Below are 15,297 nucleotides of genomic sequence, written 5' to 3' on the forward strand. Positions count from 1 at the left end.
GGCCAAAAAAAAAAAAAAAATTGCTTTTCAATTTAATTCTATGATGTTTGCAGAATATTGTTTATATATTTTAAGTGTGTATCTGTATGGCATAGACATACAGAGAATATATTGTTTATGATTTCAGCCCTTTGATAGTTACTGAGATGAGTTTTATGGCCTCATATATGGTCCATTTTGGTGAATGTTTAAAGTGTTTAATTTCACTTGGCAGTGTTTTGAGGTTTTCAGTGTAGGTTGTTTTATATATATATATATATTTTTTTTTTTTTTTTACTTTTGCTTTTTAGGGCTGCACCTGCAGCATATGAAAGTTCCGAGGTAGGGGTTGAATTGGAGCTACAGCCACTGGCCTGCGCCACAGCCATGGCAACACAAGATTTGAGCTGTGTCTGAGACCTACATCACAGCTCATGGCAACGACAGATCCTTAACCCACTGAGCGAGGCCAGGGATCGAACATGCAACCTTGTGGTTACTAGTCATATTAGTTTCCCCTGTGCCCCAAAGGGAACTCCCATTTTGTATATCATTAATTCAGTAAATGAATATTGCAGTTGTTGGGTGTTTTGCTCCATAAATACCAATTAGGTCAATAGTTTTTTTTATTAATTATTAACTAATTTTTATTAATTATTAAGTTGAGATAGAGTTGGGAGTTCCCGCCATGGCTCAGTGGGTTAAGACCTTGACTAGTATCCATGAGGATGTGGGTTCAATTCCTGGCTTTGCTCAATGGGTTAAGGATCTGGCATCCCATGTGTTATGGTGTAGGTCATAGATGCAGTTTGGATCCAGTATTGCTATGGCTGTGGCATAGGCTAGCAGCTGCAGCTCCTATTCGAACCGTAGTCTGGGAACTTCCATATGCTGCAGGTATGGCCCTAAAAAGACAAAAAAAAGAAAAAAAAAATGGATATATAGTTTGCATACCATAAAATCTAGTCTTTTAAACTGTACAGCTCAATGGTTTTTAGGATATTCACAAAGTTGTGCATCCACCACCACAATCTAATTTCAGAACATTTTCATCACTCCTAAATGAAACCTCATACCTGTTATCAGTCTCTCTCCGTTTCTCTTGCCCATCCCCTGGCAACCACATGTCTAATCTGAATTTTCCATATTCTGGATATTTCACAAGTGGAATCATGTATTTGTGCTTTTGTAACTGGCTTCTTTCACTGACTATGTTTTCAGAGTTCATCTATGTTGTTACATGTATTGATATTTCATTCCTTCTTATGGCTGAATAATATTCCATTGTATGTGTAGACCACATTTTGTTTATCAATTCATCAGTTGATGGATATTTTTATTTCCACTTTTTGTCTCCTAAGAATAATGCTGCTATAAACATTCATGCACAAGTTTTTGTGTTGTGACATATTTTCATTTCTCCTGAGTATGTCAGGTGTGGAATTGCAGGGTCATATGGTTAGTTTTGTTTGTTTGTTTTGTTTTTTTGTTTTTTTTAGGGCCGCACCCAGGGCATATGGAAGGTCTCAGGCTAGGGGTCAAATTGGAACTGTAGCTGGCAGCCTACACCACAGCCACAGCAACATGGGATCTGAGCTGTGTCTGCAACCTATACCACCACTCAGCACACTGCTGGATCCTTAACCCACTCAGCAAGGTTGGGGATTGAACCTGAGTCCTTATGGATACTAGTCAGATTTGTTTGAGCCATGATGGGAACTCCATATGGTTAATTTTATGGCTTTTTTTTTGAGGAATTGTGAAACTTTTCCCCAACCCTATGGCATCATTTTATGTTTCCACCAACATTGTATGAGGATTCCAATTTTTCCACATTCTTAGTAATACTTGTTATTATCTCCCAGGCTTTGCTGTGAGACTGTATGTGCTTGTTAAGGCATACCTTCAGTGCTCAGCTAGGCTTACAATGCTGCCCATAGCCTTTATTTCCTGCTTTTACGGAGCCTCATGCTCCGAGAAGATTGCTTAGTACCTTTTCAGATCTTTCTTGAGTATGCCCTGCAGGCCAGGGCACATGTACATGGTCTTCTAGATTCTCAGGAATGTTCAGAACTTTTCGAAGTCCTTTATGGACGTCTCATGTCTCCAGTTTTTGTTTTTAAATGAAATTGCCCTTTTTATTTTTTAATTTAGTTATTTATTTTTTGGCCACACCTGCAACGTGTGGAAGTTCCCAGAGCCAGGGATTGAACCTGAGCCACAGTAGCAACCCCTCGCAACAGTGACCACATCAGATTCTTAACCTACTCTACCACAGGAGAACTCCACTTTTCCTTTGGTTTTTTGGTTGGTTGCTTGTTTGCCCCAACTGCTTCTGAAGGCTGGGGTGTTAAACAATTATAGCTGATTGTTTTTGACAAATGCCCCTGGGGAAGAGGCTGTTAGCAAGCTCTGAGTCAGTTCAAATAATAAGTCTTGGGAGTAGGGGTTTTTCTGGTAACTGCCAGTAAGTTCAAATAGCAGTTCTCTGAAAATAGGGCTTTGAAAAAGCTCCAGTTCTGTTCCAACTCCTCCAGTGGCTTGTAGGCTCCTGGTTTTTCCACTATGTTTTGGGGCTGATTTTAAGGCTGCCATAGAGCTGAGGAGGGTGGCTGGGAATAGGGCAACTTAAAATACCACAAAACTTGCTGTTACTGAGATTCAGCCCCCCTCCCCGAATAAATGATCTTCAAATGTTGCAAGCCTTTGGTTAATATGTGGAGTTCTGAAATTGTCGATTTTGACTTTTTTTTTTTGCTAGTGTTCTAGTTGCTTTTGGGAAAGAGGATTTTTGGAGGCCCTTACTCTGCCATTCCTGATGATGTCACTCTAATTGTTTTTACACATTTTTAATGTCCTTTTTGTAAGTTTTTTGTTTTTTGAAAGATTAATCAGAAGTTGCAAAAAGAGTGCAGTGATTTCCTCTGCACTCTTCACCCAACTTCCCCCAATGATAAATCTTACATAATCACAATATATTACCAAAACCAGGACAGTGATGTTGGTATAGTACTATTAAGTTGACTACAGATGTTATTAAAATATCACCAGTCTTTGCATACAGTTTTTTGTTGGTGTGGTGGTGGTGGCATATAGTTCCATGAAATTATATCATGTCCAGATTCCAGATTAACATAGTTACGATACTAAACTTTTCTGTCACCACAAAGAAACTCCTTTGACCTATACCTGTGTGGTCACACCCTCTCCTCAGCCTTAACTCCTAGCAACTACTGGTCTGTTCTCTGTCAATGTAATTTTGTCCCTTTGTGTTGGAAATTAAGATAACTGGCTCGGATCACCAGTGTCAGAAAGTGAGACGTGGACAAGGAGAACTCTCGACAAGTCTCTACTTCTGCAGAAGGGTGAGAGTACTCCAAAAAGCATGCGTGCTGAACAAAGGACCCTCCCCTATTTATCCCTGATGCAGGTGATTTACCTGTCCCCTTCCCATTGGTCAGGTCAGGGTGCACATTCTTCCTGGTTGGCTAATTTGAAACAAATTGTTACTGGGATAAGAGGGAAAGAGGAGGGGGTGGCAGGAAGGCTTTTCAGCAAAATGGAGTAACCAAGATTTCCTTTGATAGAAAAGACATTATGTTACTTTCCGCATTTGTTACTTTCCATGTAAACAGAATCATACAGTAGGCAACACATAAGTAAGGCTTTTATTTTTACTCAGCGCAGTGCCTTTGAGATCCATCCACGTATTATAGTTCATTGCTATTTAATGCTGAGTCTTAGCCCATTGTATGGGTGCACCACATTTTGCTTACCTGATTACCTGTTGAAGGACATTTGCATTATTTCCAGTTTTTTACTATTAACAGTAAAGCTGTTTTGAACATTTGTGTACAAATTTCTCTAGGATAAATATCCAGTAGTGCAATTCCTAACTTACAAATGTTGGGAACCAATCATTTTGGGGATTCCTTATTTTGTTTGTTACTAGACATTTACTAAAAAAATATTTGAATGCCTCCTGAGTTCTGGGAGAAGTACTTGATGAAAAGTTAGCTGTCATCTTTGCCCCAATGACGGAGATATTCCGACACTAAACAAATATAGAACTAGATATTTTCTTTTAGGTTTTTTTTTTTTTTTTTTGTCTTTTTGCCTTTTCTAGGGCCACTCCTGCAGCATATGGAGGTTCCCAGGCTAGGGGTCGAATCGGAGCTGTAGCCACCGGCCTACGCCAGAGCCATAGCAACACCAGATCCAAGCCATCTGCAACCTACACAACAGCTAATGGCAATGCCGGATCTTTAACCCACTGTGCCGGCCTGGGGATGGAACCTGAATCCCAGAGCTCCTGAGAAGTTGCCAATCCCATTGTGCCACAGCGGGAACTCTGAGGTTTCTGAATTTAAAGAGAGGATGATTGGTGTAATGGTTAAGGACATGCATTATTAGTTTTTATTTTGGCACCATAGTGTAAGTAAACATTTTTGTTAACCAGCAGGCTTATGGACATTAGTATGTCAGTAGACAAAATTTTATCAGGATCTTTTACTCTAATATCTATGTCAGTGCATAAAATTTGTTAGCTAACAAAATAATAATTATAGATTTATGTTGGATGGAGGCCTGAATTATGAGACATTTAAAAATTACTGAGAGCTACTCCTATCTATCCAGAGAAAACCATGGGCATCTATCCAGAGAAAACCATGACCCAAAAAGACTCATGTACTCCAGTGTTCATTGCAGCACTATATACAATAGCCAAGACATGGGAACAACCTAAATGTCCATCGACAGAGGAGTGAATAAAGAAGAGGTGGTACATATACACAATGGAATATTACTTAGCCATTAAAAGGAAAGAAGTAATGGCATTTGCAGAAACATGGATGGACCTAGAAATTATCATACTAAGTGAAGTCAGGCAATGAGACCCCAGCATCAAATGCTGTTGCTTACATGTGGAATCTAGAAAAAGGACACAATGAACTTCTTTGCAGAACAGATATTGACTCACAGACTTTGAAAAACTTAATGATTTCCAAATGAGACAGGTTGTGGGGGTTGGGGGATGCATTGAGGGTTTGGAATGGAAATGCTATAAAGTTTGGTTGTGATGATTGTTGTACAGTTAGAAATGTAATAAAATTCCTTGAGTAATTAAAAAAAATAAAAATTACTGACCAAAAAAAAAAAAATGTCATTCAGAATATTTCATCCTTTCATTCATTCCAGGAAAAAGACATTGCTAACATTTGGAACAAAATAGTAATCCCAGTATGGTTCAGTCATAGTTTTTGGCCTTAACCAGACCCCTTCTTGTTCATATCTAGTAAAAAAAGATCAAAATAAATGCTTACTTAAATAGTATCTTCATCATTTAAGAAGGGTAATACACATCTTAGTATTTACTTACCTGAACACTGGTTTATGTATGTGTTTGTATTTAGGAAGCTAGACATTTTAAAGATTTAGTGTTTTTAATGAATGAAATCATATGGAGTACCCGTTGTGGCACAGCGGAAACGAATCTGACTAGGAAGCATGAGGTTGTGGCTTCTATCCCTGGAATAGATAATGGATTAAGCATCTGGTGTTGCTGTCGCTCTGGTGTAGGCCTGCAGCTACAGCTCTGATTGGACCCCTAGCCTGGGAATCTCCATATGCCACTAGTGCAGCCCTGAAAAGCAAAAAAAAAAAAAAAAAAAAAAAAAAAAAAAAAAAAAAAAAAAAAGAAAGAAAGAAAGAAAATCATATATGATAGTTTCTCAGTTATATACAATAATGGTGAGGAAAACGACATGAGCAGTTTAAACTCATTTGCTTTTGGAAATATCTGTATAATTTTTTCTTAATTTCCTATATGACAACACCTCTTATGTGCTATTTTAAGTTCCATCATCCCCACCTCTTGTACTAGCCACTGTTGCAACAAATTCCACCCAGGCCTCAGACAATTCTAGCTTGACATCGTCTCATCAGAGCCCATGTTGTGTACTTCTTGCAGTGAGGAACAGGAGTCAGTGTCTAAGTTCTTCCTCTTTTGTCCTTTAGACAGAGAGCTCTGAATTACATTTCATGTATTCTTGTCCATTTATGTTCATAAGAAAAGGTTTTGTTGGACACATAAGTTTAAGAATGAGTTTAAACCTGATTATTGTGATTGTGCTCATTTCCTCCCATGCTTTTTTTTTTTTTTTTGGTCTTTTTGCCTTTTTCTAGGGCCACACTTGTAGCATATGGAGGTTCCCAGGCTAGGGGTCTAATCAGAGCTGTGGCCACTGGCCTACGCCACAGCCACAGCAACGCTGGATCCAAGCCGTGACTGCGACCTACACCACAGCTCACGGTAACACCGGATCCTTAACCCACTGAGCAAGGCCAGGGATAGAACCCGCAATCTCATGGTTCCTGGTCAGATTCGTTAACCACTGAGCCACGACGGGAACTCCATCCTCTAATACATTTTTGACTGTAGAAGCCATCGGCTCGGGTTGCTGCATTAATTTGGTAATATTATTTTTACTAAATTTGTGCAGAAGATCTGCAAAGGACTGAATTTTAAAATAGAAGCATCACAGTTATATTCCTTAAAACCACAAGGGGACCAGTGGGGGGTGGAGAGACTGACATGAGCACAGAAGGAAATATTTTTGTGGGGATGGAAATGTTTTGTATTTTGATTTTGGTGGTGGTTATATGTCTGTATATATTGAAATGAACACTTAAAAGGATGAATAAAAAAGAAGCAATGAAGCAGCCCAATAGCATACCCCTGCCCACCTTTTTAGAAAACAATTTCTAGGACTTATTATTGTTTGACTGAAGAATACACAGATAGAGAAATCCCTAATGAAATAATGGTCAGGTTTTACTGTATCTACCTCTTGATCTTTCATTTTCTAAGCACTTAAAAGTATTTTTATTTTTATTACAAATATCAGTGTGAATAAATAAATACATTATTTTATCTGTCTCTCATCACCTTTATTTTTTAAATTTTTTAGCCTTTTTTTTTTTTTTTTTTAGGGGCGTACCTGCGGCACATGGAAGTTCCCAGGTTAGGGGTTGAATTGGAGTTACAGCTGCTGGCCTACACCTCAGCCATAGCAACGCAGGATCTGAGCCATGTCTGCAACCTACACTATAGCTCGCGGCAATGCCAGATCCCCAACCCACTGACAAAGGCCAGGAATCACATCCTCACTGATACTAGTCAGATTCATTTCCACTGTGCCAAAGTGGGAACTCGCATCACCTTTCTTTAAATAGAAAAAGGGACAAATTTCTCTTTATTGCATATTCGGCCATAGTTGTTCAGTTTGTGATTTTAATAAGAAACTGTAGTTTAGTCTTCTAAATCATTTTAGACTATAATTGTAGTCTATACCTCATTTTTCTAAAGAAACTTTGGGGGTATTGATTCTATTGATATTACTGATAATGTCTAAATGGTTAGGGCAGTAACTGTTTTGGAGGCAACTAGAAGAGACATTGAGCAAATTAGAGACCAGTGGGAAATTACATAGAGGCACATTTTATTGCATGTACAAGAAGAATGCCTCCTATGTAGGTTTACCCAGCTATGGCCACTGGGTATCAGTTGGGTTCCTATTTAAGGTGTCACTTGCTATCAGTTGAGTTCCTATTTAAGGTGTCACTTGTGGTGAAGTTTAGTCTTTCCTTCCATATTGTGATCAGTTATGGAAAATAGACTTTCTTAAGTCTATTAAATGTAATTGAAAATCATTCTATCTGTGATACCCATGTGAAGGTCCCATCCCAATCATTCACAGTTTTTCAAGAGTAGTGCTCTTGCCTGGACTCCATGACTTGCTGATAACTTTCATTAGTTCAGTATTTTACTTCCTAGAGAGAGTTAGTTATCTGTCATGTTTGTCGAACCTAGCACTTTGTTGTGATAGCCCTTGAAATTAATTAACTTCAGTCATTCACTGTTAAATATTTGGAGAAAATTGCATGATCTTTCTTCTTTTCTTCTATGTTATTTCATCCAACTTAAAAGTCATTCTCTGAGTTCCCATCATGGCTCAGTGGTTAACGAATCTGACTAGCATCCATGACGATGCAGGTTTGATCCCCAGCCTTGCTTAATGTGTTAAGGATTTGGTGTTGCTGAGGGCTGTGGTGTAGGTTGCTGACAGGGCTCAGATTCTGCGTTGCTGTGGCTGTGGCGAAGACTGGTAGCTACAGCTCCAATTAGACCCCTAGCCTGGGAACCTCCATATGCCACAGGTGTGACCCTAAAAAAAAAGTCATTCTCCTTTCTAAATGGCTCTGTGCTACCTCTGAAACACTGTCCTAGGTGTAAGAGGCAAATCAAAAGTTTAATGAACTAATATGTTGTGTTTATTTTCAAGGTAAAGATATTTATGATCATATTTGTGTACATTTTACACATCAGCTTGCTTTCAGAAATACTAACTTGTATATTGTCTGTATTTTTTTAGTGAAAATATTCTCTTTGGAATGGGAAATCCTCTTCTTGACATCAGTGCTGTAGTGGATAAGGATTTCCTTGATAAGTAAGTATTAAGCTCTTCATACACTCTGTGAAGCTTATATTTAAAGAAAAACTGATGAAAACTTTGAATTTACTGTGTAGCATCTTCAAATGGAGGAAAATTTAGGAAATTTAAACCTATTAATAGCAAATACAGTATTATTATTTATTGAGTAATTGATCACAATTTTCCATGGAAAACCTTAGGTATATTTGTTCATTACTATTGCTGTTTTCACTTGAAATTTATTTTTTATTCTATGTAAGGAAGAAGTGTGTGATTTATCTAATGATTTAATTTCCACATTTTAAAATTACTGTTAGTGAACTATATCTATAATGGTACCATAACATATGGAGGAAGGAATAGGATTAGAGGTGGTAAGAAGAATACATAGGACACAATTCAAACCCCATGAATTTCCATTGTTTCTCCTGATAGTAATTTTACTTGTTCTTAATTTAGCTAAGAAATAATTTTGTGTTTATTTACTGACTGAGATCATTTGGTACAAGGAAAAAGCTAAGTACTAAAAAAGATTTAATAATGAGAAATTAGGATTCTGTTCCCCTTGAATGCTCCAAGTTCTATGCCGAGGGGCAACTACTTTTTAAAAATATTATTGAGGTTTTTTAAAAAATATATATATTGAGGTAAAATTTACTTAAAATTAAATTCATAATTTTAACCATTTCATAGTGTACACTTCAGCGACTGCTAGGACATTTGCAGTGTTGTAGAACAAATTTTGTTTTTTAATGTCTTGGCGATTACCTCTGTATTATTTTTTTTTTTTCCTTTTTTTTTTTTAAGGGCTGCACTTGTGGAATATGGGGGTTCCTGGGCTACTTTATTTCTTTTGGTTACCATATACTTTTAAATGATATAATATACATACATTATACATTTTTCCTATTGTTTCAACTTTTAGTAGAATTCTTTGACTTCTCATTATATAAATGAAGTTACCAGTGCCTTTGTTCTTCCCTCTGCTACTTCTTCCCTAGTTTCTAACTTCTGCTAACTTTCTACTTCTAACTTCTACTCTAACTTGTAACTTTCTACTTTCTAACGTCTATGTAATATTTTTTATTTTAAGATTGATATGTTTTCATTGTTACAATGGTCCTAACCAACTTTTGTTGTTGGTTTGCTTTTTAGGGCTGCACTTGCGGAATATGGGAGTTGCCAGTTTAGAAATTGAATTGGAGCTGCAGCTGCCTGCCTATACCACAGCCACAGCAACATGGGATTCAGGCCACATTTTTGACCTATACCATAGCTCAGGGCAACGACGATCCTTAGCCCACTGAGTGAGGCCACGGATCGATAACGACGAGCCTTAATCCACTGAATGAGGCCAGGAATCGAACCCCCATCCTCATGGGTGCTAGCTGGATTCATTTCCGCTGAGCTACAATGGGAACTCCCGTCTTACCAAATTTGAATACAAAGTGATGGTGAAGGTGGATAATCACTTATCTACATTTACACTAGTATCACTATACGTATATCACCTTTTGCAGAATTAAATAGCATTCTAAGAATGTAGAGTAGGCTTAACATTTGGAATGTAATTAGGGTATTTAACTATATTAACAAATTAAAAAAAGAAAAATCATATAATCATCTCAGTAGACGTGAAAAAACCATTTGCCAAAATCCACTATTGATTCCTGATAAAGTTTCTTATTTCTTCATTTTTTTTGAGGGGGAGCTGTGCCTTCGGCATATGGAAGTTCCTAGGCCAGGGATCGAACCTATACAACAGCAGTGACCTGAGCAGCTGCAGAGACAATGCCGGATCCTTAACCTGCTGTGCCAGAAGAGAACTCCCCTAATAATGTTTCTTATAGCAGTTTTAGAATAGAAGGGAATTTCATTAACCTCATAAAAGTTAGGGATTTCCTGCTATGGTGCATTGGGTTAAGAATCCGACTGCAGTGGCCTGGGCTGCTGTGGAGCCATGGGTTCAATCCCAGCACTGGTGCAGTGGGTTAAAAGGGTCCCATGTTGCTGCAGTTGCAGCATAGGTTGCAGCTGAAGCTCAGATTCAGTCCCTTGACCTGGAACCTCCATATGCCATGGGTGTGGCTGTAAAATTAAAAAAAAAAAAAGTTAGATTAAGGAAAAGCCTACTAATAACATAATTCTTAATGATAAAAGTCTACATGCTTTCCTCTAAGATCAGAAACAATTCAAGGATGTTGGCTTTCACCATTTCAAAATGTATACAGGAGTTCCCTTCGTGGCTCAGTAGTTAAGGAACCTGACTGGTATCCATGAGGATGTGAGTTTGATCCCTGGCCTTGCTCAGTCGGTTAAGGATCTGGCGTTGCCATGGGCTGTGGTGTAGGTTGCTGTGGTGTAGGCTGGCAGCTGCAGCTCCGATTTGACCCCTAACCTGGGAACCTCCACATGCTGTGGGTGCAGCCCTAAAAAAAAAAGGTCAAATGTATACAGTGGGACGTCCTAGAGAGTCTATTCATGACAGTCACACAAGAAGAAATAAAAGACATCCAGGTTTCAAAAGCAGAAGTAAACAATTTTTATTTCTTAGAGGCATGATCATTTATGTAGAATAACTGATGGAATCTATAAAAAAGGTACTACCTGAATTCAAGAATTATTATAAAGCTGGAGTTACCGTCATGGCGCAGCGGTTAACGAATCCTACTAGGAACCATGAGGTTGCGGGTTCGATCCCTGCCCCTTCTCAGTGGGTTAACGATCCGGCGTTGCTGTGAGCTGTGGTGTAGGTTGCAGACAAGGCTCGGATCCCACGTTGCTGTGGCTCTGGTGTAGGCCAGTGGCTACAGCTCCGATTAGACCCCCAGCCTGGGAACCTCCATATGCCATGGGAGTGGCCCCAAGAAATAGCAAAAAGACAAAAAAAAAAATTATTATAAAGCTATAGTAATCATAATAGTGATATCAATGTAAAGTTTGATGGTGTGGATTAGAAAGTCCAGAAATGGACCCACACATCAGTGGACAATTGATTTTTGGCAAAGGTACAAGTCAAATCAGTGGAGAAATGATTGTCTTTTCAATAAATAGTGTTAGAACATTTGGATATCAGTGTGCATAAAAAATGAATTCAGGGGGATAAATTAGGAGTTTGGGATTAAAATATACTCTTTACTATATATAAAATAATCAACAGGACCTACTGTATAGCACAGGGAACTCTACTCAGTATTCTGTAATAACCTATTTGGGAAAAGAATCTTAAAAAGAATGGACATATGTATGTTTATAACTGATTCATTTTGCTGTACATTTGAAACTAACACAACATTGTAAATCAACTATACTCCAGCATAAAATAAAAATTAAATAAAAAGTGAATTTGGATCTGTATTTTGTACCATATACCAAATTATCTGATAGAACTAAATGTCAAGCCTAAAAGTATAAAACTTTTAGATGATGATATGGGAGAAAATCTTCGTGACTGTGGTTTAAACCAGAGTTTCTTAAATATAGAACAACAGAAGTGTGTTCTATAAAAGAAGAAATTGATGAATTAGACTTCATCAAAATGAAATATTTTTGCTGTTAGATATTGTTATAAGAATGAAAGGACAAACCACAGTTGGGAAAAAAATCTTTGCAAAGCGTATGTCTGCTGCAGGACTACCAATCAGAATAAAGAACTCTCAGAACTCAATTAGAAAAGAAACAACCCTGTAAAAAATGGGCAAGAGTTTTGAACATTCACCGGAGATTTATGGATGGCAAATAAACACATGAAAAGAGACTTATCTCTTTCCTTATTAGAGAAATGTAAGTTAAAGGTAGAAGCTACTGCACATTTGTTAGAATGTCTAAAGTTTTGAAACTGAACGTACCAGTTTTTGGCCAGATTGTGTAGGAATTGCAACTTTCTTCTCACAGGAATGTTAAAATGCTGCACTAAATTTCAGTTTAAAATATTAAATACACATATACTATTTGATCCAACCATTCCATTGTTAGATATTCACCCAAGAGAGTTAAGCACATGTCTATATAAAGACATGTTCACTAATGTTCACGATCACTTAGTTTTTTTTTTGTTTTTGTTTTTGTTTTTGTCTTTTTGCCATTTCTTGGGCCGCTCCTGCGGCATATGGAGGTTCCCAGGCTAGGGGTCCAATTGGAGCTGCAGCCACGAGCCTACGCCAGAGCCACAGCAACGTGGGATCCGAGCCTTGTCTGCAACCTACACCACAGCTCACGGCAACGCCGGATCCTTTAACCCACTGAGCAAGGGCAGGGACCGAAGCTGCAACCTCATGGTTCCTAGTTGGATTCATGAACCACTGCACCACGACGGGAACTCCTCGATCACTTAGTTTTTAATAGCTAAAACCTGTAAGTTACTTAAATGTCAACAGGTGAGTCATTAAACAGATTGTTTACCCATGCGGTGGAATACTAGTCAGAAATAAAAAAAGGAGTTCCCATTGTGACACAGTGGAAACGAATCTGACTAGGAACCAAGAGGTTGTGGGTTCGATCCCTGGCCTTGCTCAGTGGGTTCAGGACCTGGTGTTGCCGTCAAAAGCTGTGGTGTGGGTTGCAGATGTGGCTCAGATCTGGCGTTGCTGTGGCTGTGGTGTAGGCTGGCAGTTGTAGCTCCAATTCGATTCGACCCCTAGCCTGGGAATCAACATATGCCACGGGTGCAGCCCTAAGAAGCAAAAAAAAAAAAAAGGAGTGGAATCTTCATTGGATGAAACTCAGAATAGTTGTGTTCATTGAAAGAACTGCAGTCTTTTTTTATAACCTGTTCTTGGCAATGACATGTCATCATTTTTGCTATATTCTTGCTGTTGGTCATATAGGCCAAACCTGGTATAATGTAGGAGAGCACCACACATGTTTATGAAAAACAGGAGGCAGGGATCCTGGGGGTCCAGAAGGCAGACCGTGATAGCCAGCCTCCAAGATGGCTCCTGATGGTCCCATCCTCCTGGCATTCCGTTGAGTGGTTGGTTCCCTCCCACATTGCCCCAATCGCATATGGCAGAAGGGATGGTATATTGCTTCAGAGAATAGGTTCTAAAAGACTGTGTCTTCCATAGTGGGTGCTCTCTTGTTTGTGCTTCCAGCATACTCTCTGTCTCTCTTTTGAGGACATTCAGACACCCTGTGAGAGGCCCAATTGCCTAGAGATAAGAGGCCTCAGGCCTGCAGCTAGTGAGGAACCGAGACTTGCCAGTAGCCATATAAATGAGTTGAGAAGTGGATCATCCATTCTCCATTGAGCTATGAGATGATTGCAGCTCTGGCTGACAGCTTGACTGCAACCACATGCGAAACCTTTAGCCAGAAAAACTCAGCTAAGCCACTCCTGGATTCCTGACCCTCAGAAACTGGGATAATGACTGTTGTTTTAACTTGTCATGTTGTGGGTGATTTGTTACACATTGGTATGTATGGGTTGGGTTGGTTGACCCATGAGACTTAATTGTGGCTTGATTATATAAAAGTCTATTGTTGCGGGGGTGGAGTGTGATTCTTAAAGTTAGTATCTGGAAGGCTATTTGTAAGAGTCCATTCATTTTCTTTATAGAAAAATCTTCCATTTTCCTTTCTGATGGTGTAAGCCTAGCTGCTTTATTCATTGAGTTGGCCAGGGAACGGGGGCTTGAGTTACCATCATTAACTAGGCAGTTTCACCTGTTCCTCCCTATGTCTCTTGGTTTCCCTGTTGTTCCTTAGTTCAGAGATGCTTCTCTTTGTTTTCTCGAGGTAATAAACCTCTCGTTTATCTCTGATTTATTTTAGGAATTGTAAGTTGTGATGGTAAGATAGTAGTCCATTCCCCTACTTGCGGCTCCATGTCCTTATTGTATCTTCTGAGATTTAAGGCTTCTGCAGGTGGACTAGGCTTGCTTATCAGTAGTCTCTTTCATTTGTAATTGAGATTTTATTTTATTTTTTATTATTATTATTTTTTATTTTTTGGCCACATCTACGGCATGTAGAAGTTCCCAGGCCAGGGATTGAACCCAAGCCAAGTAGTGACCTGAGCTGCTGCAGTGACAGTGCTGGATCCTTAACCCACTGTGTCAGAAGAGAACTCCAGCAATTGAAATTTTAGTTTCTTTAGTGCTACTGAGTTCCCCATCTGCTTTCCTTTTTCTGAAAATTTCTAGAAGAGTTTGATCATTAATGCTTACCTTGGTCTTCTTTTTGATCCTCTAGATGTTGCCCTTTTTTTGGTGCCTTTATTATTGTTTTAACAGAGTCTTAGAAGGAAGATTGGATAATCTTTCTGCCATATTTAAGGGGTGTGAGTATGTGTGTGTATTTTACTATTGTTATATGTATTATAGCAGGAAATATGTAATTACAGACTCAGAAGTTTTGAGAGATAAGTTAATCCTCTTTATTCATTTACAGCAGAGGAATAGGTTTAGTGAAGTTAAATGTTTTGCCCTTGATTACAGTTAATGTTGCTAGTGTGAGATAGAATCTGAATTCCTGACCTTATTTGTTTCCTTTTCTACCGGCCCACACTAACTACCTTTATTTCTTAACTAGATTCTTAAATTACTGGTAGTTTAAACCTGTTGTACAGACTAAGTATTAATAACTACATGACAGCTTTTGGAGATTCAAAATGAGTAAATCTGGTTTCTATGTCAGAGCAATAGATAAATAAATAAAAATGATTTTCTTTCCTTTAGTTCAGGTGTTTTGCTGATTGCTGGCTTCATCTTTTAAGTATTTAACAATTTGTATAATTTATGTCATGATCTTAATTTAGGATTTCTTTCTTTCTTTTTTTTTGGTCTTTTTAGGGCCGCACCTTTGGCATATGAAAGTTCCCCAG

The 15,297-nt window shown here is 38.5% G+C and overlaps 1 protein-coding gene across 9 annotated transcripts in view; it reads left to right on the forward strand.

The window, feature by feature from the left end:
* ADK (adenosine kinase) overlaps positions 1-15,297 on the forward strand; it is a 481,834-nt gene that overhangs the window by 36,244 nt on the left and 430,293 nt on the right. For 8 of the 9 annotated variants that reach the window (XR_014828152.1, XR_014828151.1, XR_014828153.1 and 5 more), the window contains exon 2: positions 8,415-8,489. Coding sequence is in view for 2 of the 9 variants with exons in the window: in XM_003359240.5 (XP_003359288.1) it covers positions 8,415-8,489 (75 nt within the window). In the remaining 7 variants the exon portion in view is untranslated. Of the gene's footprint in view, positions 1-8,414; positions 8,564-15,297 lie in introns of all 9 variants that reach the window. The other variant, XM_084997382.1, reaches the window with a different exon arrangement.

Source organism: Sus scrofa, chromosome 14, assembly GCF_054392235.1.
Source record: "Sus scrofa isolate SSC_HxYL_T2T_F1_AM1 chromosome 14, Sscrofa_HxYL_maternal_Yorkshire_Landrace_v2.0, whole genome shotgun sequence".
Lineage (NCBI taxonomy): Eukaryota > Metazoa > Chordata > Mammalia > Artiodactyla > Suidae > Sus > Sus scrofa.